Source organism: Symphalangus syndactylus, chromosome 13 (genome assembly GCF_028878055.3).
Source record: "Symphalangus syndactylus isolate Jambi chromosome 13, NHGRI_mSymSyn1-v2.1_pri, whole genome shotgun sequence".
Lineage (NCBI taxonomy): Eukaryota > Metazoa > Chordata > Mammalia > Primates > Hylobatidae > Symphalangus > Symphalangus syndactylus.
Window position 1 is genome coordinate 20600007 of NC_072435.2, and position 27743 is coordinate 20627749.

Below are 27743 nucleotides of genomic sequence, written 5' to 3' on the forward strand. Positions count from 1 at the left end.
GAAAGGAAATGCGTGTCCTTAGGAAGACTTGTACACGAATGTTCACAGTATTTATTTTTAACAGCCCCAAAGAGAAACAGCTCACATGTCCATGGACAGATGCGTGGTAAACAATTGTGGTGCATCCATGAGACGGAACAGCACTCAGCAATAGAAGGAATGGGCTACTTACATATGCAACAAAATGGATAATCTCAAAATAATCGTGCTGAGTAAAATAAGCCAGATCACAAAAGAGTACACTCATATGTGTCACAGCATTTATATACAACTATTAGAAAATCCAAACTAATCTGTATAACAGCAGATTGGCGTGGTTTGAAAGCAGGGCAGAGGGGCGTGGAATGCTGAACAGACGGGTTTCAAGGGTCCTGGGAAACCAGAGCTAGTGATGGTTTTGCGGGTTTAGATATTTGTCAAAACGCACGCAGGAGAGCGCCCTGGGAGGGAGGACGGGCGCACAGCTGGAGGACTCCGGGGCTGGAGGAGGCGCTTGCCGCCTGGCAGGGTTCCCCCAACATCCTTGGGGCCGGGACTGAAGTGGCTGAGGCCAACCCAGGGCCCAAAGCCCTGGGCAAGCGCGCCCGTGGCTTCGGCTGGGTGGGTTCTTAATATTTTATTACGTATATATACACATATATATTTACACATATATATGTATGTGTATACATTATACATATGTATATGTTATAAACTATACAAAATATATGTAATTAAATATACATACATAGGTACATAATTTTATTTATTTTGGAGACAGGATCTCACTCTCTCGCCCAGGCTGGAGTGTAGTCGCAGGATCATAGCTCACTGCGGTCTTGACCTCCTGGGCTCAGGTGATCCTTCCACCGCAGCCTCCGGAGTAGCTGGGACAACAGGTGGGCGCCAACACGCCCGGCGAATTAAAGTCTTTTAAAGAGATCAGGCGGGAAGGCCGTGTCTCCTCATGCTGCCGGGGGTGGTCTCGAACTCCTGGGCTCAAGCAATTCTGCCGCCTTGGCCTCCCAAAGTGCTGGGATTACAAGCGTGAGCCACCGAGCCCAGGCCTAGAGGTTTAGATCCACCTAGAGCAAGTGACTAAACCGGGCGGGCAAGGTACGGCCGGTGGGTCTGGCCGGGTCGTCCTGGATTCGGCCAAGCCTGGATTCTATTGTAGCCACACGGCCTAGGCGTCCAGGACCCGCTGGGCTGGTGTTGGGGGATGGCAGCCTGGAGCCCACACATCCGGGCGGCGCCACTGCGCAAGCGCGGGTTACGTCATCGGCTGGGCGCGGAGCCCAAGCGGCGCATTACCCAGGTAACCCTTGTGGACACTGAGGCGGGCGGCTGTCCGCGGGAACTAACCTCTAGTCGCTCTGACAGGCTTCTGGTTTTCTGGTCCTCTGGTCTTTCTGGGTGGGACTGCACGAGGTGAGGCAGCCCAGGCCACAGTGTGCGCCACCATCGTCTGGTATTTTGATGCCAAAGAACGGGCAGCCAGACGAGCATCAGCGTCAGGGCGGAAAGGCGCCTGTGCCCCGGAGCCAGGATGCAGAGCCTGGGGAGAGTCATTGGCTCCTGCCAGCATCCCAAGCCCGCCCGCTTCTGCGGCCTAGAATGCGGAGTGAGTCTTCAATCCCTTTGGCCACAGCACCTTTTCCACTGGGCCGCTGCTGCTTGGGCTGGGTGAAACGTGCCGAGAGGAGCATGAGTGTGGAAGTCCTGTCAGCTAAGAAATAAAAGTTTACCTCAGAGCTCCAAGACAAAAAAACTTACATTACTCTCTTCAAACATGTGCAGTTCATCTGCAATGTGCAATTATACCACAATTAAGTTGATTAAAAAAAACTTAGAATAGGTAGGATAGCATTTTTAGGACCTAGATGTAGTTGGGATCTTGAAAGTAATACATAAAACACAAGCTATGAAAGAAAAAACATTTCTAAATAATTTTTTTCTTCAAAAGACACCACGGATGAGGTAAAAGGCAAGTCCAGGCTGGGCACGCTGGCTCACACCTGTAATCCCAGCACTTTGGGAGACCAAGGCGGGCGGATCACTTGAGGTCAGGAGTTTAAGACCAGCGTGGCCAACGTGGCGAAACCCCATCTCTACTAAAAATAGAAAAATTAGCCGGGCGTGGTAGCGCGCGCCTATAATCCCAGTTACTCAGGAGGCTGAGGCAGAATCGCTTGAACCTGGGAGGCGGAGGTTGCAGTGAGCCAAGATGGCACCATTGCACTCCAGCCTCCCATAAAAGGTGCATCCAAGATGATGATGTGGCCCTGCCTCTGCCACCTCACAGAAGAGAATAGAGTGCTGCTCAGAACACTGGGTAACTGGAGCGGGAAGGAGCTTGGGCCAGTCCACACACTTGCAACTTCGTACCCATCAAAGCCCTTGGTGAATAGCTGTATTGAGAGGCCTCCTTTATTTCCTGACTCGTTCTAGACATTACAGGCTATATTGCCCCTTATGATGCAAAACCTTGAACCTACGGTCTGTTGGCTCTACGTTTAAAGTATCTGCATGTCCACAATCCAGCCACTGATCACCAATCTGATCTGAGCGGCCATCATCTCCCACCTAATTACTACACTGGTTTCACACATCACTCCACTGCTTTCCTTGGTTAGTTTACTCTCCACACAGGCTAGAGCCCATCAATGCTCTACTCAGAACCCTGCCAGAGCCCCGCATTTCACTCAAATCCAGAGCCCTCATGATGCCTGCAACTTTCTCTACCATCTGGCCCCCTTATTGCCTCTATGACCACCGTTGTTCCCGCAGCTGACTAGGCAGGCCCCTCACACCAGGTCTTTTGTTCTAGCTCTTCTCTCGGATGTTTGCATCCCTTATTTTTATTTATTTATTTTTTAAGACGGAGTTTTGCTCTGTCGCCTAGGCTGGAGTGCAGTGGTGTGATCTTGACTCACTGCAAGCTCCGTCTCCCGGGTTCACGCCATTCTCCTGCCTCAGCCTCCCGAGTAGCTGGGACTACAGGTGCCTGCCACCATGCCTGGCTGATTTTTTGTATTTCTAGTAGAGACGGGGTTTCACCGTGTTAGCCAGGATGGTCTTGATCTCCTGACCTTGTGATCCGCCCGCCTCGGCCCCCCAAAGTGCTGGGATTACAGGCGTGAGCCACCGCGCCCGGCCGTCTGCATCCCTTATTTCCTTCCAGTCCTTGCTCAGATGTCACCTCAATGAGGTGACTCTGACTCACCCTTAGCACCCAATTTCATACAGCAACTTGCCCTTCCCATCTGGGCACTATTATCACCTACTCTGTTTTTTTTCTTTGTTCCAAAGTTGTTGCCTTCTAGCTACTCTTTAATTTACTTATGTTTATTGTTTATCTCGTGCTTCCATAAGTGAAGTGTTTGTTTTTTTTCACTTTAGGGCCTGGCACAGAGCAGGTGCTTCATAAATGTTTGCTGATGACTGAGTGATGTATGATCCTTCTCTTGGGAGTCATTTCCTCAGTTGATTTCCTGAGGATGAAGCACTTCTTGAGAGGCCTTCATCTTGCTGCTGTCTCCAGGAAAGGGGCAATTCTAAGGCAAAAACCCTCTCTCACTGGTCTCATTTGTCCCCCACTAGGGGCCAACAGCTTCATAACGTCTCACTTCTGGCCTGAGAAGTGGAAGCCTAAGGGAGCACCTTCCTCTTTGTTCCCTAGTGCTTCCAAGTTCCCCAGTACCCAATGACACCCATGTGAGACAGTGGAGCTGGGCTTTTCTTCCAACCTTCCTCTTCCTATTGCTTTTCTCCTCTTCTATCCCTCCTACCTTTTAATTCATCCAACCATTATCACGCAGGAGATACAGATGCTGGGGCTACCAATGTGGAAGCAAAAGACACCCCCTTTTTTTCTTTCATATTTTAATTGAAAGAAAGTGTAATGCCATTACAGTACACTAAGTATACAGCTTGATGAATTCTTAACACGCATATACCTGTGTAACCACCACCCAGATCAAGATACAGAACATTTCCAGGCCCCAGAAGACTCCCTTGTACCTCTTTAGTCAGTGCTGCCACCCCCAGAGGTAAATACTTCTTTCACCATGGATTACTAGCCTGTTCTTGAACTTCATATAAATGGAATCATACAGTATTTATCACTATACCTGTGATAATGCAATATTGTTGTGTGGATATGTGGCTAATTATTATTTTTGAGACGGAGTTTTGCTCTTTTTGCTCAGGCTGGAGTGCAATGGCGCAATCTCGGCTCAATGCAACCTCTGCCTCCCGGGTTCAAGTGATTCTCCGGCCTCAGCCTCCCGAGTAGCTGGGATTACAGGTATGTGCCACCACCCCGGCTAATTTTGTATTTTAGTAGAGACGGGGTTTCTCCATGTTGGTCAGGCTGGTCTTGAACTCCCAACCTCAGGTGATCACCTGCCTCACCCTCCCAAAGTGCTAGGATTACAGGCATGAGCCACCGCGCCCAGCATGGCTAATTATTTTTATTGCTAAGTAGTAATCCATTAAATTGACAAATCAAAATTTCTTTATGCATTCTCTTGGTAACAGACATTTGGATTATCTCCTGGTTTGGACTGTCATAAATAATGCCACTGTGAGCATTCTTGTACATATCTTTTAGTGGACAGATGTTTGCCTTTCTTTTGAACAAACAGGAGTAGAATCTCTAGATCATAGTACAGGTTTATGTATAATTTTATAAGAAATTGTCAAACTTTTTTCCAAAGTGACTGTACCACATTATACTCCCATCAGCAGGGTAGGAGAATTCCAGTTGGTACCATGTTATCCCATTTGATGCTGTCAGCATTTTTATTTTTGGCCATTCTAGAGGATGTGTAGTGGCAACGTCCTTTATTTTAGGATAAGAATCAGCAATAATAAAAGAATCTATGTAGCAATTACCTTGCCCTTTGTTTATACAGAACAGTTCCAGCTCATTTACTGGACTAAGATGGAAAACCCCAACTCTGATTGCATTTACCTCACCCCTTCCTATCTCAGGGGTTGTCTTAGTCCATTTGTGCTGCTATAACAGAATAGCTGAGACTGCGTAATTTACAAGAAATGTACTGCCTTACGGTCTGGAGGCTGGGAAGTCCAACATCAGGGTGCTGACATATTTGGCGATGACGATTTCAAGATGGTGCCTTGGACACTGCATCCTCACATGACAGAAGGTAAAGGGCAGGGTGGTGGAGGGTGGGGGTGGGGGAGAGAAAGAGAACGAGAGAGAGAAAGAGCAGGCGAGCACACGCAGAATCTCTCCATGAGCCTTTTACAACGGCATTGTTGACAAAGAGTCAAACTCTGTAAAATATTTGAAGAGATTTACTCTGAGCCAAATATGACCAATAGCCCCTGACACAGCTCTCAGGAGATCCTGAGGACATGCCCAGGGTGGTTAGGGTACAGCTTGGTTTTATACATTTTAGGGAGACATTAGACATCAATCAATACATGGAAGATGTACACTAGTACAGAAAGTTTCCAGGTTATAGGCAGATTTAGAGATTTCTGATTGCCAATTGATTTAAAGAGTTATTGTCAATAGAAAGGAATGTCTGGTGTTGTGGAGCTCAAGGTTTTATCATGCAGATGAAACCTCCAGAGATAATAGACTGTGAATGTTTCTTGTCAGACTTAAAGACTGTTCTATCGCCGGGCGCAGTGGCTCACGCCTGTAATCCCAGCACTTTGGGAGGCCGAGGCGGGCGGATCACAAGGTCAGGAGATCGAGACCATCCTGGCTAACACGGTGAAACCCCGTCTCTACTAAAAATACAAAAAATTAGCCGGGCGAGGTGGCAGGCGCCTGTAGTCCCAGCTACAAGGGAGGCTGAGGCAGGAGAATGGCGTGAACCCCGGGGGGCGGAGCCTGCAGTGAGCCGAGATCGCGCCACTGCACTCCAGCCTGGGTGAAAGAGCGAAACTCCGTCTCAAAAAAAAAAAAAAAAAAGACTGTTCTATCACTAATTCCAGAAGGGAGGAGGGTGTAATGAGGCGAGTCCAGCTTCTGCTTCCCATCATGCCTGAACTCATTTTTCAGATTAACTCTGGAATGCCCTTGGCTGAGAGGAGGGGTCTATTCATATGGTTTGGGCGGGGGGGCCTTAGAATTTTATTTTTTGGTTTACACCATTAATCCATTCATGATGGCAGAGCCTCATGACCTCCATAAATCCCATTAGACTCTGCCTCCCAACACTACTGCAGTAGGGATTAAGTTTCAACATGAATTTTGGAGGGGATAAAAACATTCAAACCATAGCAGGGGTGTTTTTCTTCATCTGGTTTCCTGACACCTTTAGGTCAAAGGTGTCTCTCTCATTCGAGTTCCCTCTCAAAAGTGAACAGAGCTACCTCATCTCTCTTTAGAATATTAATTCTAGTGTTACTTTATATGAACATTGAGGTTTGTGTAGCAGGTATTAGGTGATTGCATATCATAAAACTTAGCTTCTGTACTGTATGAGACAATCAGTTATGACTTTAGATATTGATACGAAGAAAATAAAAAGGGTAATGCGATTGAGAATTAGAGAGGATGAGTCACAGCTGGCTGTTACCAGGATGTGACATCTGTGCTGAGATCTGGATGAAGAAAAAGAAAACCCTGTGGCTGTACAAGGAAGATTCCAGGAAGAGGAAACAATATGTACAAAGGCCCTGAAGCAGGAATGGGCTTACCCTGTTTGAGGAATGGCTGGAGTCCAGAAATGGGCAGGAGTGACAGATGAGCTTGAGGGACTGAGATGGGGTGTGGAATAGGACAGAGGCCAGTCCTGCTGAGTTTTCTAAGCTGTGAGCTGGAATTTGGATTTTACTTTAACTACTTGGGAAGCCAGTGCAGAATGTGAGGCAAGGACCTGATGTGAGATCCTAAAAGTGCCCCTGGCTGCCTGCTGGAGGATGAGCTGTAGGGGGTTGGAGTGGAAGCAGAGAGACACTCTCCTCTTACTTCTGTCACTCTTCCTTCTCCAGCCTCTCTTCTCTGCTTGATCCTGAGATGGAAATTGTGGCTGTACCATCCATAGATTGCTTTCCTCAGTGCCCACTCTGCCCGGGTTCACCTTCCTGCCAGCTGGGGCCTGTCCCAACACCTTGCCCCTTCCACCTTACCTCTCTCTTGGTCCTCTCCCTTGAATTCAGCCTGTCTTACTTGAACTTTTCCTCTCCCTCTGAAAGGGCTACTCCGCTTTGCCCACCCACAGTGAGTGCCAACACCACCCAATAAGAAAAGCCCAACCCACAGGCCAGCTTTTTAAAAAGATCCTCCATTACTAGTGGAAATATCTTCAAGATCTCTTGCCCACTGCTCACTCAAGTCTACCTTCCTAAATGGCCATGCTGCCTTTGGTATCACCACCTACAGTCCCTCAGTCCCTTCTTTTTTTTTTTCGAGACAGAGTCTTGCTTTGTTGCCCAGGCTGGAATGCTGGAGTGCAATGGCTTGATCTCGGCTTACTGCAGCCTCTGCCTCCCAGGTTCAAGCGATTCTCCTGCCTCAGCTTCCCAAGTAGCTGGGTACAGGTGCCCACCACCACGCCCGGCTTTTTGGTATTTTTAGTAGAGATGAGGTTTCATCATGTTGCCCAGACTGGTCTCGAACTCCTGACCTCAGGCGATCCACCTGCCTTGGCGTCCCAAAGTGCCGGGATTACAGCCGTGAGCCACCGCCCGGCCTGCTTTTTTGTTTGTTTTAAGGCCGGATCTTGCTCTGTTGCCCAGGCTGAAGTGCAGTGGTGCGATCATAGCTCACTGCAACCTTGACCTCCAGGGCTCAAGCAATCCTTCCACCGCAGCCTCCTGAGTAGCCGAGACTACAGGCGCGCGCCATCACACCGGTCTAATTTTTGTGTTTTTTTCCTAGAGATGTGGTCTCGCTATGTTGCCCAGGGTGGTGTCGAACTCCTGAACTCAATCGATCCTCCCGCCACAGCTTCCCAAAGTGGTGGGATTGCAGGAATGAGCCACCGCTCCCGAACCGCTTCATACATATTGATACAGGAAAACTCAGAGGATACGTCGCTGGTAACCCATGCTCCCATAAACCTTGTCCTCCGGAAAGAGACCTGGGAAGGAGCCCTGACATTCTCAGCCCTGGGGCTTCACAGAGAGGGGTAGCTCGAATTAGGTTCCTTATCTTAAAGAGAATAACAGCAGCCACTTTCTCACAATCTTGCGAACGCCAAACGGAAGGATCCCTTGAGAGCGCTGAGAACTCGCCGAGCTCCTCCCGGGAAACCCGGGGCCAGGAGGCGCCATTTTGCGGATGGGCAAACTGAGGCCCGCGGGGCGCGACTTACCCAGGCCCTTTTGCAGTGGGAGGCGGCGGTGGAGGAGGGTGATCTGGGGACGGGATAACAAAGTCCACCCTACCGCCCGCTTCGCCGCAGGTGCCAGAAAGGTCCCAAACCCGCCCAGGTAGGGCGAGGGGGTGCGGCCCAGGCACCTGTCATGGCGGCGCCGTTGCCCGACGCCGGAAGTGCCCGCCTGAAACTACAGCTCCCAGCAGACCCCGCGGCGCGCCCCGGTCGACGCCGGGGAAGCAACCGCCATTGTCCGCGGCTGAGGTGAGGCCTTTGCTCGGGCTGTGGGGCGGCAGTAGCTGCGGGGCTTGGGGGTCATGAGAGCTGGCGCGGGGAGGCGGCGCCAGGGTGGGTCCTGCGCCTTCCCTTTCCGCGCCGGCTTTGCGCCCTCGTTGCCCTCGGCTCTCCAGCCAGAAGCCTGCCTCCGGCCTCCCGCCTCCGGGCGTTCTTCCTTTTCTGGCCGGACGGGCCTGGGTGAACTCTGCTGCACGTCGGCTCCGCGCTCCTTTGTGTCCGAGGCCGCGCCTGGAGCTCCCAAGCGCACTCCTGGGCCGGACCTCGGCGCGGGACAAAAGCCAAACGCCCCAGGCTGGGCGACCCCGAGCCTGCTGCGACGCCTTCAAGGGGGACCGCCGGCCGCGAGCCAGGTGAGGCCGGGACGAGCTTCTGCAGCGTCGCGGCCGCGTCGGTCTTGCGGAGGAAATTTGGGTCGGGAGCTCTGGAAGCAGGTGATAAGGATGCTTCTGAGGCCATTGATGGGACGAATAACCCCGTTCATTCCCCAGTCGTCGTTTCTCCCCTCGCCGGTTCACACAAAGCACTGTGAAGGACGTCAGACCTGGGTTGGAAACAGCTCCGGGTTCCCTTAAACATGCGGTGACGGCGGCGGTCACTGTCAAGTTGCAAATAACGGTGCAAAATACTGTTTGCATTCTGCGTTTTCGCGCTGATTCTGGTGCTCCTGAGGCCCACTGTGTGTTCTAGTGCTTTACACACATACCCAGGAATCCATTCGAGAGGTCGCTGACTTGTACAAAGATCTGGAACCTGAGGAGTTAGGGGTCTGGGCGCCAGGCCCATCTCTAAGTCCTCAACACACACACAAGCTTAGGCTTAGTAAATCTTGGACGTGAATTTTTTTTGGAGGTGGGATTAAATTTACATAACATAATGTTCACTTTAACCACTTAAAAGTGTGCAATTCACTGGTTTTATTGTATATTAATAAAGTTGTGCAACCATCCCCATTATCTAATTTTAGAACATTTCATCATCCCACAAAGAAACCCTTGTTTCCGTTAAGCAATCACTCCCCATTTCATTTTTCCCGCAGCTCTAGGCAACCACTAATATAAGAGGATTGCAAGTTGATTTTACAATAATTGTTGTCAAATTAACCCAGAAGTTCCATCTGTGTTGTGACTGGCTGTCTCTTGGGAATAGCTGACAAATTTGTACCCTCTCATTCAGGATCACGCTCTTTTTTTCCGGCTTATGCAAATTACCCTTCATTTCGCTCCAGGAATTGTGTTACTTTTTTGACATGTAAATTCTCTTTTCTTACGATGCTCCTTACAAGTTTTTTTGTTGCTTCTGTGGGTGGATTCCCTTCTTTGTTCCCACTTGGTCTTTTTTGAGAAAGGACTAGTTTTGTCTTTTTTCATTTTTGTCACTAGGTTGGGATTTGCAGTGTTCCCGGGCAGGTGCCTGGTCAATCAGTCCTCGGGATGGCAGCCATCAACCCGTGGGCCTCCTGGGGTGAGTCCAAATTGTGTTTCTTCTGGGCCTCTCCTAACATTAGCTGCTGCAGTCATGGGTCAGAGCTGGTGATGGGCTGAGGACTTTTGAGGATGGAAGGGGATGTGTCTATCTTGGTACAAAATTGGAACTGATTGGTGGTAAAGGAGGAAAATTGTTGGCATAAAAGACACTAACTTTTATGTGTTTTATAGTCATCTCCTGAGAGGTTTTGTTAGTTTTAAGAAATTTTTCTGGTGGTTTGTGGGGTTTCCTAAACAACAGTGATACATAAAATATTGTCTCTACTGCTCCCATATATATTTTTACCTTTATTGTTTTTACTTATATAGCATTGGTTGGTAACTTCAAAACAGTGTTAAGTAATAGTGACTCACCTGTGCGTTGCCTGTGTGAATCCAGCTTACGTTGGATTTTTTTTACATGCCCTTGGGTTCTGTTTATGGAATTTTATAGTGCCCATTAGCGAGTCAGTCTTCTTTTGTATTTTGTCACCTTGAACCACTAGGTTTGGTGTCACAGTCCTAACCTGATCCTTCTGTGCAGGTGCCCTTACGGACCAGTCTTGGGGGATGACAGCTGTTGACCCATGGGCCTCCTGGGGTGAGTCAAGAGTGCAGTCAGCTGTGGGCTGCCATATTGTGGCCTCTCGCCGTAGTGCTCTGCCACAGCTGGGGATTAGAATGGGGACCAGGTGGGGCTTTAGGGCAGGTGGTCCAGATCTGTCTCTGTGCAGATTTGGAACAAGGAGGGATCAGAAAACTAGTGGCCGGGCGCGGTGGCTCACGCCTGTAATCCCAGCACTTTGGGAGGCCGAGGTGAGTGGATCATGAGGTCAGGAGATCGAGACCATCCTGGCTAATGGTGAAACCCCGTCTCTACTAAAACAAAATACAAAAAGTTAGCTGGGTGTGGTGGTGGGCGCCCGTAGTCCCAGCTACTCGGGAGGCTGAGGCAGGAGAATGGCGTGAAGCTGGGAGGCGGAGCATGCAGTGAGCCAAGATCGTGCCACTGCACTCCAGCCTGGGCGACAGAGCGAGACTCCATCTCAAAAAAAAAGAAAAAGAAAACTAGTGAGCAGTAAGGTGATGGTGACATCTCAAGATGCATGAGAATTCATGTGTGGCCATTTAGGGTTCAGGCCCAGCAATGTTGTGACCAGACACTGCTTCTCAGAGATGGTACCCAATAGCACAGGGGGGCCAATGAGAGATTCATGTGTTCAGGTACTTTCCTAACCTTCTCTGAGCCCTAATTCCTTCATCTATAGAATGAGGAAATGGGTCTCTTCCCTCATTCAAGGGGGAGGGGCAGAGGCTGGTTGTCAGCCCCTCAGAAGGAAAGGTGAGCTCCTGGCAGCGAGAGCTGCCTCCATGACTTTTTTCTCGTTTCCTAGCTCTGTGTCCTCAGGATCCTGCCTGGCACGTGGAGGGGCGCCTTGAGGAGGGGACGAGGGCCACTGGGCTCCCAGCAGCCCAGGTTCAGGTGAGATGGGGCTGTCCTGTTCCCAAAGGATGATGTCCAGGTTATCCCTGGTCATCCCAGTTGATGTGGCTCTCCAGTTTACAACAGTTGGAGTTTGGGTAGGGAAGGAAGCAACTGGAAGTTAATCCTTCCTGAGAGCAGGTAGGGAGAATCAGGCCGTTTTTAGTGACTCAGAGCCTTGCTGTCAACCAGTCTGTCCCCAGTACTGAGCCCCGACTATCCCTGGCTTCTTGTGGGGCATGAGGGGCAGCCCTTTTGGCTGGCAGCCCCACTTCTCTTCTCTTTTGCTACCTTCACCCATGTCTTTAGCACCCGATTTAGGCTGATGCTGTGCAGTGCCTGCTGTGCCTGCTGTGAAGGGAACAAGGACAGGTGTGAGCCTTCACCCTGAGGAGCTCCCAGACCCTTTTCCAGGGTTATTCACTCAGCTAAGGACATCTCATGGCCTATCTGGAACCACACATGCAGTGTGGGACGTGAGAAACCTGAGACGGGTAGGGTAGGCCTGCAGGAGTTCAGTCACCTGATGAGTCAGGAGATGGGACAGAGTCTGTGTGGAGGTCAGCTTTTACTGTGGAGGGGAAGGCTGCTTGGGAGACCTGGGCCGAGAGGTGAAAAGAATGCGTCAGCCAGTTGGGCACAGCCTGGTGAGTGGGGATCTGGCCTCCTGCAGCACCCCAGGGGTCAGGGGTGGCAGGCAGCACACTATGTGACCAGTGTTTGAGTGAGACTGACTCCAGTTAGATTTTAGGCTGGGCCGGGCGCGGTGGTTCACGCTTGTAATCCCAGCACTTTGAGAGGCCGAGGCGGGCGGATCACGAGGTCAGGAGATCGAGACCACGGTGAAACCCCGTCTCTACTAAAAATACAAAAAAGATTATCTGGGCGTGGTGGCGGGCACCTGTAGTCCCAGCTACTTGGAGAGGCTGAGGCAGGAGAATGGCGTGAACCCGGGAGGCAGAGCTTGCATTGAGCCGAGATTGCGCCACTGCACTCCAGCCTGGGCGACAGAGCGAGACTCCGTCTCAAAAAAAAAAAAAAAAAAGATTTTAGGCTGGAGAGGCCAGGATGAACCCAGCCAGGCCCTGAATGCCTGCTGCAGAGCCTCAGAAGTCTTGGGATCAGGCGGCACCAGGGTCCGAAATGTGGTGATAGGTGTGGAAAGAAGACGGCTGTGGGAAGCAGGCTGGTGTTTCAGGCTTCAGTCTGACCAAGACCTTGGAGCTAGGGAGGAGAGGTATAAGGAAATCAAAGCAGGGGCCTTTGTGATGATGGGGACAGGGTGGCTCCTGAGAGAAATAGGACAATGGAGTCACTTAGGAAAGGTGTCATGTCTCTCCCCTCCTCCTGCCCAGCCTCCTCACCAGATGCAGCCACTTAAAAAAATTTTTATAATAGCTTTATTGAGATGGTACTGACATACTATAAAGTTTATCCTTTTAAAGTGTGTAATTCAGTGGTTTTTAGTATAGTCACAGAATTGTGCAACAATCACCAGTATCTAATTCTAGAACATTTTCATCACCCTAAAAAGAAATCCTGTACCCCTTAGTAGTCACTCCCTGTTCCCCCTACTCCCTCCCAACCACTAGTGTACTTTCTGTCTTTATGAATTTGCCTAGTCTGGACATTTCATAAAAATGGAATCATAATATGGCACAGGCTTTTTTGTCTGGCTTTTTTCACTTAGCATAATGTTTGCATTTTCAAGAGTTACCCATATTGTAGCATTGTGTCAATATTTCTTTTAATGTAATGTAATTACAATGGAAATGTAATAAATGTAATTACAATGTAATTACATTGTAAAAAATGATGGAGGCAGCCATTTTTAACTTCCTGTTTCAGTTTTTTAGAGTTGTCTCTGTATTTCTAAATGGGAGATTTTTTAAATTGGTTTTTCCTAATTCATCAAAGTTACATTTACTCTGTTAAACTCTGCTATGAAAGATAAAGAGTTTCATTACTTTTTTTTAGGTCTTTTATTTTTAAGTTAAAATAATGAATCAAGCAGATGTGAGATACTTGGATATAAAACAAGATTTAAAAATGATGTCTACTTTGTGCCTCCCCCTCAAATTAAAAAATATTATTGAAACCGCCCACAGTTTCAAATCTGGTAGGTGAAGTGCATCATAAGTATGCTGTCTCCACGTGGCAGTGTTGCTATTCCTGGTCCAGATGAGATGGGAAGCAGAAGGGCCTGAACCATATGATGAAAGGTGATTGTTGCCTGGCATCAGAACTTGGGCACCTATGAGGTTTGCTGCTGTTACAATGTACAGTCATTATTAAATCCTAAAACAGAGTCATCAGTAGTGAAGCTAGGCTAGCCTGAAAGATGGCCCCTGAATCAGACTCTGAGGAGTAGAAGTTAGCTGTAATAAAACACCGCGAAGAAGCCCTGTTAACCACCATGCTACACTCTGCTGTTAATTTATGCTAGGCTTTCTGAGAATTATCCAAGTTAATGCTGAGAAAATAAAACAGAATTAAAAATAACAACACCCTCCAGTGTCTGAAGAGTTGTGATTTCTGATAACATGCTCCTGGCTGGCCCTCCCCCAAACTCACTTTGGATTTTTTCCTGTGGGAAACTCGGATTTGACTGCTGTGTGTTTTTAACTAGTGAAATCTTCAGGAATGCAAAAGAACCCTGTGTTCCTTTATTGTTCCCTCCAAGTTAAGTATTTATTGAAATAAAGCATTTATCTGGTGAAAACATCAAATGCTGTCATCCCTCATTATCTGAAGAGTCCATTTATGGAAGTATGTTGAATAGTGAGGTTTTAACTACAGAAGCCCAGATCCCGTTATTTCTAGGAATGGGGGAAAATAATAATTGTAGTGATAATATCTCATTCCATCTAAAAAACCCCAACCAGCCTTTCCAAATATAGAAGCATTCAAACCCCTCTGTAACAGTCCAGCTAGGATATCTGCATAACAAACATTATGTACATAAAACACCAATAATCTGCACCCATCTTGGTCAGACTTGAGGATGTGCAGTCTAGTTATGTTTTCCTTCTCTGCAATGAAATCTACCTTAGAAGCCATCTGAATTGCCCCAGGTTCCTTGAAGGGGAGCAGTTGGGCAAGATCTGTCAGCAAACATCTGAGACCCAGCTCAGCACCCTTGGTCTTCTCTCCTTCAGACTCTCAAAGGGTTTAAATGTGTGGCTGGTTTGTTAGCAGATTCCATAAAGTGCTTAGAATGCCTAGATAAATGCTTATATGTGTGTACAAAGTGATGTGTGCAAGAATGTTTATGAGAATTTGGGTGAAACACTTTTGCAAGTCATCCTAGGATGTAATTGGAAAATGCAAATGCAGCTCATGAGGGTGACCTGTGGACCAGAAGGGTTTGCTCCTCCCTCTAGCAGGACTCTTCTCTCTTTAGCACCCTTTCCTCTCAGCATCAGGCAACAGTGAAACCTGCATTTCCTCTCCTACCCTTGAAGGGTCCCTCTCATCTCCACAGCCCTCGAGACTAGGTTCCTGTCTTCCACCATCTCTCCCTTCTGGCCTTTTGGTTTTGCATTTTCCTTTGCAATTCTAGGCTGAAGGTGTTTACTGTGTCCCCTTACCATCCATTTATTTTTATTTTTGAGGCAGAGTCTCATTGCATTGTCCATACTGGAGTGCAGTGGCACGATCTCGGCTTGATGCACCCTCCCCTCCCGGGTTCAAGGGATTCTCATGCCTCAACCTCCCGAGTAGCTGAGATTACAGGTGTGTACCACCACACTGGCTAATTTTTGTATTTTTAATCAAGACAGGGTTTTACCGTGTTGGTCAGGCTGGCCTCAAACTTCTGACCTCAGGTGATTTGCCTGCCTTGCCCTCAAAACGCTGGGATTGCAGACATGAGCCATTGTGCCCGGTCCCCTTACCATCCTTGAGATGAGGCCTCCATGATTTGTGGGCCCAAACATGGTTACATATTCAGCTGGGGGCAGCTCCTTTTTTCTTCCTGCTTTTTAGCCCATGGGGCTTACAGTTTGAAAATGTCCCCTTTTTCATTTCTAAATTTTTTGAAATTTATTTTAGTTTTAATTTTGACAAATTTCATAATTACGGAGAAGTATAAAAAGGAAGCAAATGTTCACCATCAGTGAACAATTATTACTGTTTCATCATATTTGTTACGTTTTTCTTCTTTTACATAGTACTCTGTCTTTCCACCATTTCTCAGGCAACCACTCATGGATTCAGTTTGTACACAGCTAATTCATTTTCATATGCATACATAGATGATAAACTATATGGACATAGACAGTCTTTTTCTTTTTCTTTTTTTTTTTTTTTTGAGACAGAATCTCGCTCTGTTGCCCAGGCTAGAGTGCAGTGGCGCGATCTCAGCTCACTGCAAGCTCCGCCTCCCAGGTTCATGCCATTCTCCTGCCTCAGCCTCCCGAGTAGCTGGGACTACAGGCGCCCGCCACCAAGCCCAGCTAATTTTTTGTATTTTTAGTAGAGACGGGGTTTCACGTTGTTAGCCAGGATGGTCTCGATCTCCTGACCTCGTGATCCGCCCATCTCAGCCTCCTAAAGTGCTGGGATTGCAGGCATGAGCCACCGCGCCTGGCCAGTCTTTTTCTTTTTTTGAGGCAGTCTCACTGCATTGCCCATACTGGAGTGCAGTGGCGTGATCTCAGCTCACTGCAGTCTCCGCCTCCCGATTTCAAAGGATTCTTGTGCTTCAGCCTCCCAAGTAGCTAGGATTGCAGGCATGTGCCACCATATCTGGCTAATTTTTGTATTTTTAGTAGAGGTGGGGTTTTGTCATATTGGGCAGGCTGGTCTTGAACTCCTGGCCTCAGTGATCTGCCTGCCTCAGCTTCCCAAAGTGCTGGGATTATAGGTGTGAGCCACTGCACCCAGCCCAACAATCTATGTTTTTCCCCAATGATTTTTTTCTATGTGTAGTTTTCCTATAGTTTTCTCTTTTTGAACTTTGAGGTCCATCCATGCTGATAGATACAGAGAAGTCAGGCTTGTTCCTTTTGCACTGCCAAGTGTATCCATTAGAGAAGTGCACCTCTGTGTTCATAGTTTCTTTTATGGACAGGTTTATAAGTTCCTCTTTCCCCCATTGTTTTTGCTGCTCCAGCGAAAGCTGTGTGAACATTCCTGTAACTTCACTTTGTGCAAGTGTTTATGTAGTTTTTATCTAGGCATACCTCTAGAAGCAGAATTGTACCTGGTTTTAGGTATGTACTATTTTTTTTTTTTTTTTTTTTTTGAGTCGGAGTCTCACTCTTGCCCAGGCTGCAGTGCAGTGGTGCGATCTCAGCTCACTGCAACCTCCACCTCCCGGGTTCAAGCAATTCTCCTGCCTCAGCCTCCCGAGTAGCTGGGAGTACAGGTGCATGCCACCATGCCCAGCTAATTTTTGTATTTTTAGTAGAGGCAGGTTTCACCATGTTGGCCAGGATGGTCTCCATCTCTTGACCTCATGATTCACCTGCCTCGGCCTCCCAAAGTGCTGAGATTACAGGCATGAGCCACCATGTCCGGCTAGGTATGTACTTTCAATGTTACTAGTGCTGCCCCTTACCTCTACAAGGGGGCGAAGCTACTTCTCAGTCTCCCTGCTCTGGGAGAAAATAGCCATTTTCCTGTATGTCTGTCAACACTTGACATCAGGTCTTTTAAATATTTGCCTACCTCAGGACCAGAAAGGTATATTGCATTCCTTTAATGTGCATCTTCTTGATTGCTAGTGAGCTTAAGCACCTTTTGATGTCTTTATTGGCCATCTGTATTTCCTTCTCTCTGTTTCTCTTCCCCCATCCCTAGATTTCTTTTTTTTTTTTTTTTTTTTTTTTTTTTTTTTGAGACGGAGTCTGGCTCTGTCGCCCAGGCTGGAGTGCAGTGGCGCGCTCTCGGCTCACTGCAAGCTCCGCCTCCTGGGTTCACGCCGTTCTCCTGCCTCAGCCTCTCCGAGTAGCTGGGACTACAGGCGCCCGCCACCACGCCCGGCTAATTTTTTTGTATTTTTAGTAGAGACGGGGTTTCACCGTGGTCTCGATCTCCTGACCTCGTGATCCGCCCGCCTCGGCCTCCCAAAGTGCTGGGATTACAAGCGTGAGCCACCGCGCCCGGCCCCCCATCCCTAGATTTCTAGAGACTGACTTTAATGTAGCTATTTCACACGCATTCTGAATCCTAATTCTTTATCACATATCAACTAACTCCTCCCAGTCTGTAGCTTGTCTTAACTGGTGGTGTCTTATCAGTCAGATGTTTGAATGTTGGTATGTTTTTGTCAAATGTGTCTATCTTTGTTTATGGCTAGTGTTTTTGTGTGTCTTATTTTAAGAAGTCTTGTGTTATTTAAAAAGTAGTAATTCCCTCTTGTCCTTTTCCTTTATGTTCTCTTTCTGGGCTCTTCTGTTAGGTGGTGGACCTCCTGAACAAATTGTCGTGTCTCTGATCTCTTTATATTCCATGTCCTTTTTTTGGTGCGGGCTGGGGCCCTGATGACCACAACAAAACTCTCTAGGGCCTCCTGAACTAGTTGCTGTGTCTTCTGTTCTGTTCTTAGTCTGTGAAGGCTTTCCTATTCTCTCAGCCTCTCTTGTAGCATCCTGTCCCACTTTATACTGAAATCACTCTGGTCTGAGAATCTGAGAATAGGAATTAACAGGTCTTTGAAAGTTGAATGTGGCTGTTGTCTGGATTCTCTGGCCTCGTGGCTACTTAGTTCAGTCTCTTTATCTGTGCATCAGGTGTTTCTCATGTCCAGCAGTCGTCTGGTCCGTCTGTGTTTCTCAGGGCAGGGCTGTGAGGCTGGAAGTCTTGTTCTACTGCAGCTGCGTAGATCTGATTCCTGATTGGTGCCTTCCACTCCCCTCTGTGCTCCTGGTGAGGCATGCCCTGGGTTTCGTGGGCCTGCATGGGCCAGGGTCAGCTGGTCAGCTCTGCTTCCAGTTTCATAAATACAGAGCTGTGAGGCTATAGACTCCCTTCTCTTCCCCACCTGGTGGGACTGAAGAGGTCTCCACTTACCTGGGCAGCCTGAGAACCTAGCCGCAGTCTCAAGTCTGAGGAGGCTCCTGGGACTTTTGCCCGGGTATAAGTACATGGCTGCTGGCGTTACCACCCACGAGGTGGGGCACTTGCAAAGCTATTCCAGTGCAGACTTTCACCTGCTCTGTTTTCAGCCTGACTCACTCCTGCCTCTCCTAGAGTCCTCTTGCAGGAAGCACCTCCTTCACCGTGGTGCCTCCTAGTGTGGGGCTGGAATCGCCTCTAGTCTGGTTGGTCAGCCTCACCTTCATCTATCTCTTCTGCCTCTTGGAGGAATGAGTGGAATTCAAGGTGCTGACGCCCCCATTTTTTTTCACTGGCTGGGTTATTTCTTTAACTTTCTTTAAAAAAAAAAAACCAACTTTTTATTTAGGAGATTTTTGAACCCCAAAGTAGGAGATGAACCCTGTATTAGTTTAGTTTTATGTCTTAGTTTTATGTTGCTATTGTAATAGACTACCACAGACTTTTATGGCTTAGAACAACATGAATTTATTCTACCGTTCTGCAGCTCAGAAGTCTAAAATGGGTCTGCAGGGCTGTGTTTCTTCTGGAGGCTCAAGGGGAGACTGCTTCCTAGCTCATGCCCTGTCCTCCATCTGCAAAGTACATCACTCTGACCCCTGCTTGCGTCATATCTCCTGTGATTCTGACTCCTGCCTCCCTCTGTCACTGATAAGGACTTTGGTGATTACATTGGGCCACCTGGATAGTCCAGGATAATCCCTCTAAAGATTCTTAATTATGTCTGTAAAGTTCCTTTTATCATTCAGATAACAGTCACAGGTTCTAGGATTAGGACATGGGCATCTTTTGGGGGGTGTTATTCAGCCTGCTGCAAGCACCCATGTTGACCAGCTTCAGCAGCTGTCAGCTTTCCACTTTCTGCATTTCTTTTCATCTGTTCCAGCACAACCTTTTTTTTTTTTTTTTTTTTTTTTGAGACAGAGTCTCGCTCTGTCACCCGGGCTGGAGTGCAGTGGCGCAATCTCGGCTCACTGCAAGCTCCGCCTCCCGGGTTCACGCCATTCTCCTGCCTCAGCCTCCGAGTAGCTGGGACTACAGGCGCCCGCCACCACGCCCGGCTAATTTTTTGTATTTTTTAGTAGAGACGGGGTTTCACCGTGGTCTCGATCTCCTGACCTCGTGATCCGCCCGCCTCGGCCTCCCAAAGTGCTGGGATTACAAGCGTGAGCCACCGCGCCCGGCCCCAGCACAACCTTTTTTAAACTGGAGGATTTGAAAGCAAATCTCAGAATTGTATCATTTCACCTGAGTGTTTCTGTGTATCTATCTAAGAGATACGTACCCTTAAGAAAGAAACCACACTACCTTTATCATACTCAGCAAATTGTCAATAATTCCTCAATGTCACCTGATACCCAGTTCATATTGTTTTCTCTACGTGTCTCTAAAATATCTTTTTACAGTTGTTGGTTTGTTCAAATCAGGATCCAAACAAGGCCCACACACTGCACATGCTTCATATGCTGAAGAAACTAGGTCACTGGTCTTGTTGGTTTGCCTGATTTTTGCCTTCATGATGTCATTTAATAAGTTCCTCCATCCCCTCGTCTCCTGTTAGCTAGTTTTTGGACTAGAGGTCTGAGTAGATTCATTTGGTATTTTTTATAATACTTCCTAAGTGGTGCTGGGTTCTTCATACTGCATTGCATCAGTGGGCACATGGTGTCTGGTTGTCCTGTCTTCAGGTATGATGGGTTAGTGGGTGCAGGTATTGTCAGACTGACCCCTCCATTATAAAGCTCCCTGTCTGCCTTTTACCTGCGGCTGAGCAGTCACTGATGGTCATTGCCACTGTCCACTGTTTTATTAGGGACTGCAGAACCGCTCTAATGGTTTCATTCCTCTCGTGTTTATTAGATGTAATTCCTCTATTTTTAAACATAAAATGATTCCATTGGGGTCTTGGGAGGGGTGGGAAGTGAATTTGTGGCTTAGTCTACCAGCTGGTCAGCCATTAGGATGTGGGTTTGCACCTTGTTAAGTGTAGGTGAACACTGAAGCCATCTAGGAAGGTGCCACCCCAGGGAGGTTAGTATGTGTAAGACAAGTACAAGGTCAGAGGCACCCTGGGCCATTAGCACAGCTGCCTAGCTGTTTCCCCAGGTGCCATTGGTCTGTGAAAGTGCATCAAGCATAGATTTTGTGCACTTCTCTGTCCATATTACATTTATTTATTTATTTATTTATTTTTCGGGACAGAGTTTCACTCTGTCGCCCAGGCTGGAGTACAGTAGTGCGATCTTGGCTCACTGCAACCTTTGCCTCCCGGGTTCAAGAGATTCTCGTTCCTCAGCCTCCCGAGTAGCTGGGATTACAGGCGTGCACCACCATGCCCAGCTAATTTTTGTACTTTTAGTAGAGACTGGTTTTCATCATCTTGGCCGGGCTGGTATCGAACTCCTGACCTCAAATGATCCACCCACCTTGGCCTTCCAAAGTGTTGGGATTACAGGCATGAGCCACCACTCCCAACTCCATGTTACATTTAAATAAAAAAACCTAACATTACCATAAAATGTAGAAACAGTAGTCGTCAAGCATACGGAGGTCTGGGCAGTCTGTAAGAGGAAAACCAGGAAGTTGTCATTGACTATGGGGGTTGGAGAGGATTTCATAGAGGGAGGTTGTGGCCAGCACTTCCAAATGCTGCATAGGCCAAGAAGGTAAAGGCAGAAATCAAACTTTGGACTTGGCAATCACAAGACATTGGGGAGATCTTGGTGAGAGCTTGGTAAAAATAAGAATCATGTAATTGTTGCTCCAAAATCCTTCAATATAGATCAGCAAAAATGATAAATATAAAGAAAAAAATTCCAATACCAAGGAACAGGAAAACGATAATAAAGGCAGAGAAGGAACTGCACTGGGGTAAGGCTGGAAGACAAGGAAGGAGAGAAGGTGAGGGTGCACTGTACCTTGCAGGAGGAGGTTGACTGCCAGAAGCAGTGGGATGAGGGTGCAGGAGAATGTCTCTACAGGGGGTGTGAGGCTGCAGGAGGGATGATTCTGTGCCTCTGAGGACATGAGACAGAAGTGGGACAAGGGTGCAGGAGATGTCTCTACATGGAGTGTGAGGCTGCAGGAGGGATGATTCTGTGCCTCCGAGGATGTGGGACACAGAGATGAGGTTTAGCCGTGGAAAAGAGGATGGACAGTCCTTGTCATGGGGCACAGTAAGGCTGAGCCTGGGGGGTCTTGAGCAGGAGTTGGCTTTTCAGGGTATGATATTTATTGGAGCACAAGCAGTTCTTTGTTTTAAGCCCATCATGTGAAGGTAGAGGGGAAGCAATTGAGACAGAGTAAAAATGGACACACTGAAAATTCAGCAGGGAGGGCTGGCCCAGATCAGAGACAGCAAACTCAGTTGATAAGCTGTGACTAAGAGGGCCACAGGAAACGCTATATTTGGGTAGAAGTGATATGATGTAGCTGTGAAGAGGAGGGGCACAGGTCCAGAGGACCCTTGGAGTGGGAGCGGTATACTGCACGCGTGTCTGTTCAGCGGGTGTCTTGGGGTTGATTTTTTTTTTTTTCTTGAGATTGGGTTTTGCTCTACTGCCCAGGTTGGAGTGCAGTGCTACGATCTCAGCTCCCTGCAGCCCCCACCTCCTGGGCCCAAGCTGTCCTCCCACTTTTTCAGCTTTTCAAGTAGCTGGGACTACAGGTGTGCACCACCACACTTGGCCTGAATTGATTTCTTTTTTCTTTTTGAGACGGAGTCTCGCACTGTCGCCCAGGCTGGATTGCAGTGGTGTGATCTCGGCTCACTGCCAGCTCCGCCTCCTGGGTTCACGCCATTCTCCTGCCACAGCCTCCCGAGTAGCTGGGACAACAAGTGCCTGCCACTACGCCTGGCTAATTTTTTTTGTATTTTTAGTAGAGATGAGGTTTCACTGTGTGTTGGCCAGGATGGTCTCGATCTTCTGACCTTGTGATCCACCCGCCTTGGCCTCCCAAAGTGCTGGGATTACCGGCCTGAGCCACTGCGCCCGGCTCTTTTTTTTTTTTTTTTTTTGAAACGGTGTCTCGCTCTGTCGTCCAGGCTGGAGTGCAGTGGCGCGATCTCGGCTCACTGCAAGCTCCGCCTCCCTGGTTCAAGCGATTCTCCTGCCTCAGCCTCCCAAGTAGCTGGGATTACAGGCGTGTGCCACCACGCCCAGCTAATTTTTGTATTTTTAGTACAGACGGGGTTTCACCATGTTGGCCAGGATGGTCTCATCTCCTGAGCTTGTGATCCACCCACCTAGGACTCTCACAGTGCTGGGATTACAGGTGTGTGAGCCACTGTGCCCGGTGAGTTGGTTTGTTAAAAGGACTCGAGGCTGGGTGTTGTGGCTCATGCCTGTACTCCCAGCACTTTGGGAGGCCAAGGTGGGCGGATCAGTTGAGATCAGGAGTTCGAGACCAGCCTGGCCAACATGGCAAAACCCTGTCTCTACTAAAAATACAAAAATTAGCCAGGCAAGGTGGTTTATGCCTATTGTCCCAGCTACTCAGGAGGCTGAGGCAGGAGCATCACTTGAACCTGGGAGGCAGAGGTTGTAGTGAGTTGAGATCACACCATGGCATTCCAGCCTGGGCGACAGAGTGAGACTCTGTCTCGATAAAATAATTTAAAAATAATAATAAAAGGACTTGAGGGATGTATTCATTGGAAAAATCAGATTTAGATTACCTTTGCTTTTTCCTTCTCACTTTCCAGTTAGTTTTCTTGCTTTCATTAAAAAAAAAAAAAAAAATCAGTTTAGATTGCTTGTAACTAAAGTGCTTTTGATGGCAGCTGTAACCGATTCTCCTTGGCCTGGGCTGCTCTGGGGCATCCTGCTCACCCTTAGCTTCAGTCCTTGGGACAGAGATGAACTGAGAATGGAAACCTCCCCACCATGGCCAGAAAGACAACTTGTGAATGTACAGATCACCCTTTCGGGTCCTTGATCTGGGTGTTGGAGCAAAGGCTCCATCCTCAAGGTCTCTGGCTTGCAGCCAGTGCTCATAGCCTGTTGCTGCACTGGTCCAGGCCTTATCACATGACTGCCTTTCCAGAAGAGGGGCATTGCCAAGGTGGGGGACATAGCCAGTGCGCTGGAATTTGGCACGAGTCTTCGAAGAGACCTGCTCAGCTTTGCTGTGGTTATTGTGGACCCAGGTACCTAATTCCCTAAGAGTATATACCAAATACGGGGTCTTGAGTGGTTCTCAATGAGACCTGACTCACATTAGTCAGACTCTTGAATAACCAGGACAGTTGCTGTACATCCTGTCTTCTCTCCCCAGGGCTGTCAGCCTCACTCCATCCCTGGAAATATTGGAGGGGGTGGTCACAGGCTGAGAAGGAACATTTGTGTTCTTTTAGGAACCAGTGACCTTCAAGGACGTGGCTGTGGACTTCACCCAAGAAGAGTGGGGGCAGCTGGACCTTGTTCAGAGGACCCTGTACCGTGATGTGATGCTGGAGACCTATGGTCACCTGCTCTCTGTGGGTAAGGCAGGTGCTGCCCAAGTAAATGAAGCTGTTCCCGTGGTAATGCCTTCAGCTGCTCCATGTTTAGAAGCTCATTGCAGGGGCGAGGGTGGTGGCTCAGAAGAGCTGAGATGATCTTGGCCCCTGAGGTTCAGGAATGAAACTCCTAATGCTTACAGAGCATGGAGTGGGAAGGACCTTGCATATTCTGCCCAGGTTGAGAAGTCACAGGGAGGAATAGGCAAGAGAAGCTTTCTTTGGCTGTCCTGAAGCCTCATGACATGAGTTCCATGCTTTTCCTCCACGCATAGGAAATCAGATTGCCAAGCCTGAGGTCATCTCCCTGTTGGAGCAAGGAGAAGAGCCGTGGTCAGTGGAACAGGCATGTCCTCAACGCACTGGTCCAGGTGAGGGCAGACCCCAGGCTGAACAAGGAACTTCCCCCCAAGCCCTCTTTGTTGAGAAATGGGATAAGGCCATGAAGAATTACCTTCCTCAGATACATTTAGAATTCCTTCTATGGAGCTTTCTTCTCTTGCTGCTTTTGATTTAGAGCAAAGAAGCACCACCATCCTAGTAAGGTAGCCATTTTCATGTGCTGCAGTTTCCCTCCCTCGCTGTCGGCTCTCTTGATGGCTTCTGTTTTCTGCGGTCCCTTCCTCTAAGGTCACCTCTTATCCACGTAGCTACTTAAAATGTTTTCCTTATTTCCTCTATTGCCAAACTTGTAACCTATAGCTATAGATACTTATTTCCAAAAAAATAGGTTTTTTGGGCTTTGTGGTTTGTTTTGAGACAGAGTCTCACTCTGTCACCCAGGCTGGAGTGCAGTGGTGCGATCTCGGCTCACTGCAACCTCTGTCTCCCGGGTTCAAGCAATTCTCCCACCTCAGCCTCCTGAGTAGCTGGGATTACAGGCACCCGTCACCACGCCCGGCTAGTTTTTGTGTTTTTAGTAGAGATGGGGTTTCACCATGTTGGCCGGGTTGGTCTCGAACTCCTGACCTCAAGTGATCCGCCCACCTCGGGCTCCCAAAGTGCTGGGATTACAGGCATGAGCCACCGTTCCTGGCTTGGGCTTTTGTTCTTTCTTACTTAGATCTTCTTGGATACCAAACAAAATAGATTTTTAAAATATATGTAATGTTCAAATATCTGAAAGCTACTTAAAATGTGTAAGCTAAAAAAAAAAAATTTCCTTTATTAAAAAAATTATCTGGGCTTTATGGTGCATGTCTGTGGTCCTGGCTACTCAGGGGGCTGAGGGGAGGATTGCTTCAGCCTGGGATGTTGAGAGTGTAGTGAGCTGTGATTTCACCACTGCACTCCAGCCTGAGTGACAGAGCAAGACCCTGTCTCAAAAACAACACCAAAAATAACTCATTTATACTTCCTGCTCTTACTCACATTACTGTTATTCCCCCAAAACACAGATACACAGAGGCATACACACAGGTAACAACTTTTCTTTTACTATAAAATCTAGAGTTATTTTCTTGGTAGTTGCCCTGGGGATTACAATTAACATCTTTTGAGACAAGGTCTTGCTGTTCTGCCCAGGCCGGAGTGCAATAGCACAATCTTGACTTGCGATGCAACCTCTGCATCGCAAGCTTAGGCAGTCCTCCCACCTCAGCCTCCCAGGTAGCTGGGACTACAGCCATGCACTGTCATGCTCAGTTAATTAAAAAAAAAAAAAAAAAATTTTTTTTTTTGTAGATGTCTCACCATATTGCCCAGGCTAGTCTTGAACTCCTGTGCACAAATAATCCTCCTGCCTTGGCCTCCCAAAGTGCTGAGATTATAGGTGTGAGCCACCACACCTAGCCCTACAATTAACATCTTAATTTAAGACAATGTAGTTTGGATTAATACTAGTTTAATATTAACAGTATACCAAAACTTTGTTTGTGTATAGCTCTGCCCTCTTTTCTTTTATGCTGTTTTGTCACAAATTACATCTTTATACATTGTGTGTTCATGAATATAGATTTATAATTATTGCTTTATGCAGTTGTCTTTTAACAGACTGAAAAAAAGGAGCTAGAAACAAGAATTGTGCTTATATTGTCTTTTTATACTTATGTAGCTATCTTTATTGCTGTTTTTAATTTGAGTTACTGTTGAATGTTCTTTCATTTCAGCCTGAGGGACTCACTTTAGCATTTCCATTTTGATTTTTGAGATAGAAAAGACACTCGGTTGCCCAGGCTAGAGTGCAGTGGCATGATCATGGCTCACTGTAGTCTCAACCTTGTAGGCTCGAGTGATCCTCCCATGTCAGCCTCCTGAGTAGCTGGGACTATAGGTGCACACAACCACACCTCACTATGTTGCCTAGGCTGGACTTGAACTCCTGATCTCAAGTGATGCCCCCGCCTCAGCCTCTCAAAGTGCTGGGATTACAGGCGTGAGTCACTATCCCCAGCCAGCATTTCCTATAGGACAGGCTTGCTAACAGCGAACTGCGGTGTTTTGTTTATCTGGAAATCTCTTGATTTCTCCTTCATTTTTGAAGGATAATTTTACTGGGTGTAGAATTCTTGATTGTCATGTTTTTTTGTCTTTCTTTCTGGCCTGAATCGTTTCTGAGAAACAAGCTGTTAATCTTATTGAAGATCCCTTGTATGTGATGAGTTTCTTCTCTCTTTCTGCTTTCAGGATTCTCTCTTTGGCTTTTATTTTATTTTATTTATTGATTGATTGAGACGGAGTCTTGCTCTGTCGCCCAGGCTGGAGTGCAGTGGTGCAATCTTGGCTCACTGCAACCTCTGCCTCCCAGGTTCAAGCGATTCTCCTGCCTCAGCCTCCCGAGTAGCTGGCACTACAGGCGCGTGCCACCATGCCCAGCTAATTTTTTTTTTTTTTTTTTTTTTTTGTATTTTTAGTAGAGGGAGCGTTTCACCGTGTTAGCCAGGATGGTCTCGATCTCTTGACCTCGTGATCCGCCCACCTCGGCCTCCCAAAGTGTTGGGATTATAGGTGTGAGCCACCGCTGCGACCCTAGTTTAATTATTATGGGTGTGCATATAGTCTTCTAGGTTGGAGCTTCTCAAAGTCCCTATAGACATCTCATTCCTCAGCTCTTTCATTCTATCTTTTTGACTCGTGTGTTTTGGGTCCCACCTGTTTGCCATCACCTCAGGCAATGGTGACTTTAAAACATTACCTGTAAATGTTAGGAAAGTACCTCCTCCCTAGAGGCTTTTTAACACTATGAGAGTTCTCTGTCAGGCAAAATAAAGACCAGCTTTTCCAGTGGAGTCTTCCAGGGAGCCACCAGGTAGGTCTAGTAATGACTGTTCTTTGGGAATGAGGCTTTGAAAAAGCTCCAGCTTTGTTCTGCTCACTGAAGTACCAGAAGTGGGGGCTGTCATTTTCCAAGGCTGTTACTGAGCCAGAGATGGGACCAGGGTAAGTTAAAATGCCATATAGCTCACTGTTCTTATTAAAATTTACTTTTCTAGAATAAATGTTTCCTGGTTGCTGCAAGGCTTTTTTTTTTTTTTTTTTTTTTTTTTTTTGAGACGGAGTCTCGCTCTGTCGCCCAGGCTGGAGTGCAGTGGTGCAATCTCGGCTCACTGCAAGCTCCACCTCCCGGGTTCACGCCATTCTCCTGCCTCAGCCTCTCCGAGTAGCTGGGACTACAGGCGCCCGCCACCACGCCCGGCTAATTTTTTGTATTTTTA

The 27743-nt window shown here is 47.7% G+C and overlaps 2 protein-coding genes across 4 annotated transcripts in view; both read left to right on the forward strand.

Annotated features, from left to right (window-relative positions):
* The window catches only part of ZNF418 (zinc finger protein 418), a 165195-nt gene that overhangs the window by 70907 nt on the left and 66545 nt on the right, over positions 1–27743 (forward strand). The window lies entirely within an intron of this gene.
* ZNF606 (zinc finger protein 606) overlaps positions 1309–27743 on the forward strand; it is a 34625-nt gene continuing 8190 nt past the window's right edge. The window contains exons 1-9 of one of the 3 annotated variants that reach the window (XM_055239793.2): positions 1309–1603; positions 4191–4288; positions 5012–5153; positions 7847–8932; positions 9962–10043; positions 10590–10646; positions 11440–11528; positions 23947–24073; positions 24366–24461. In XM_055239793.2, the coding sequence (XP_055095768.2) occupies positions 8603–8932; positions 9962–10043; positions 10590–10646; positions 11440–11528; positions 23947–24073; positions 24366–24461 (781 nt within the window). In that variant the 5' untranslated portion in view covers positions 1309–1603; positions 4191–4288; positions 5012–5153; positions 7847–8602. Of the gene's footprint in view, positions 1604–4190; positions 4289–4898; positions 5154–7846; positions 9014–9961; positions 10044–10589; positions 10647–11439; positions 11529–23946; positions 24074–24365; positions 24462–27743 lie in introns of those variants that run through there. The other 2 variants (XM_063615268.1, XM_063615269.1) reach the window with 2 other exon arrangements.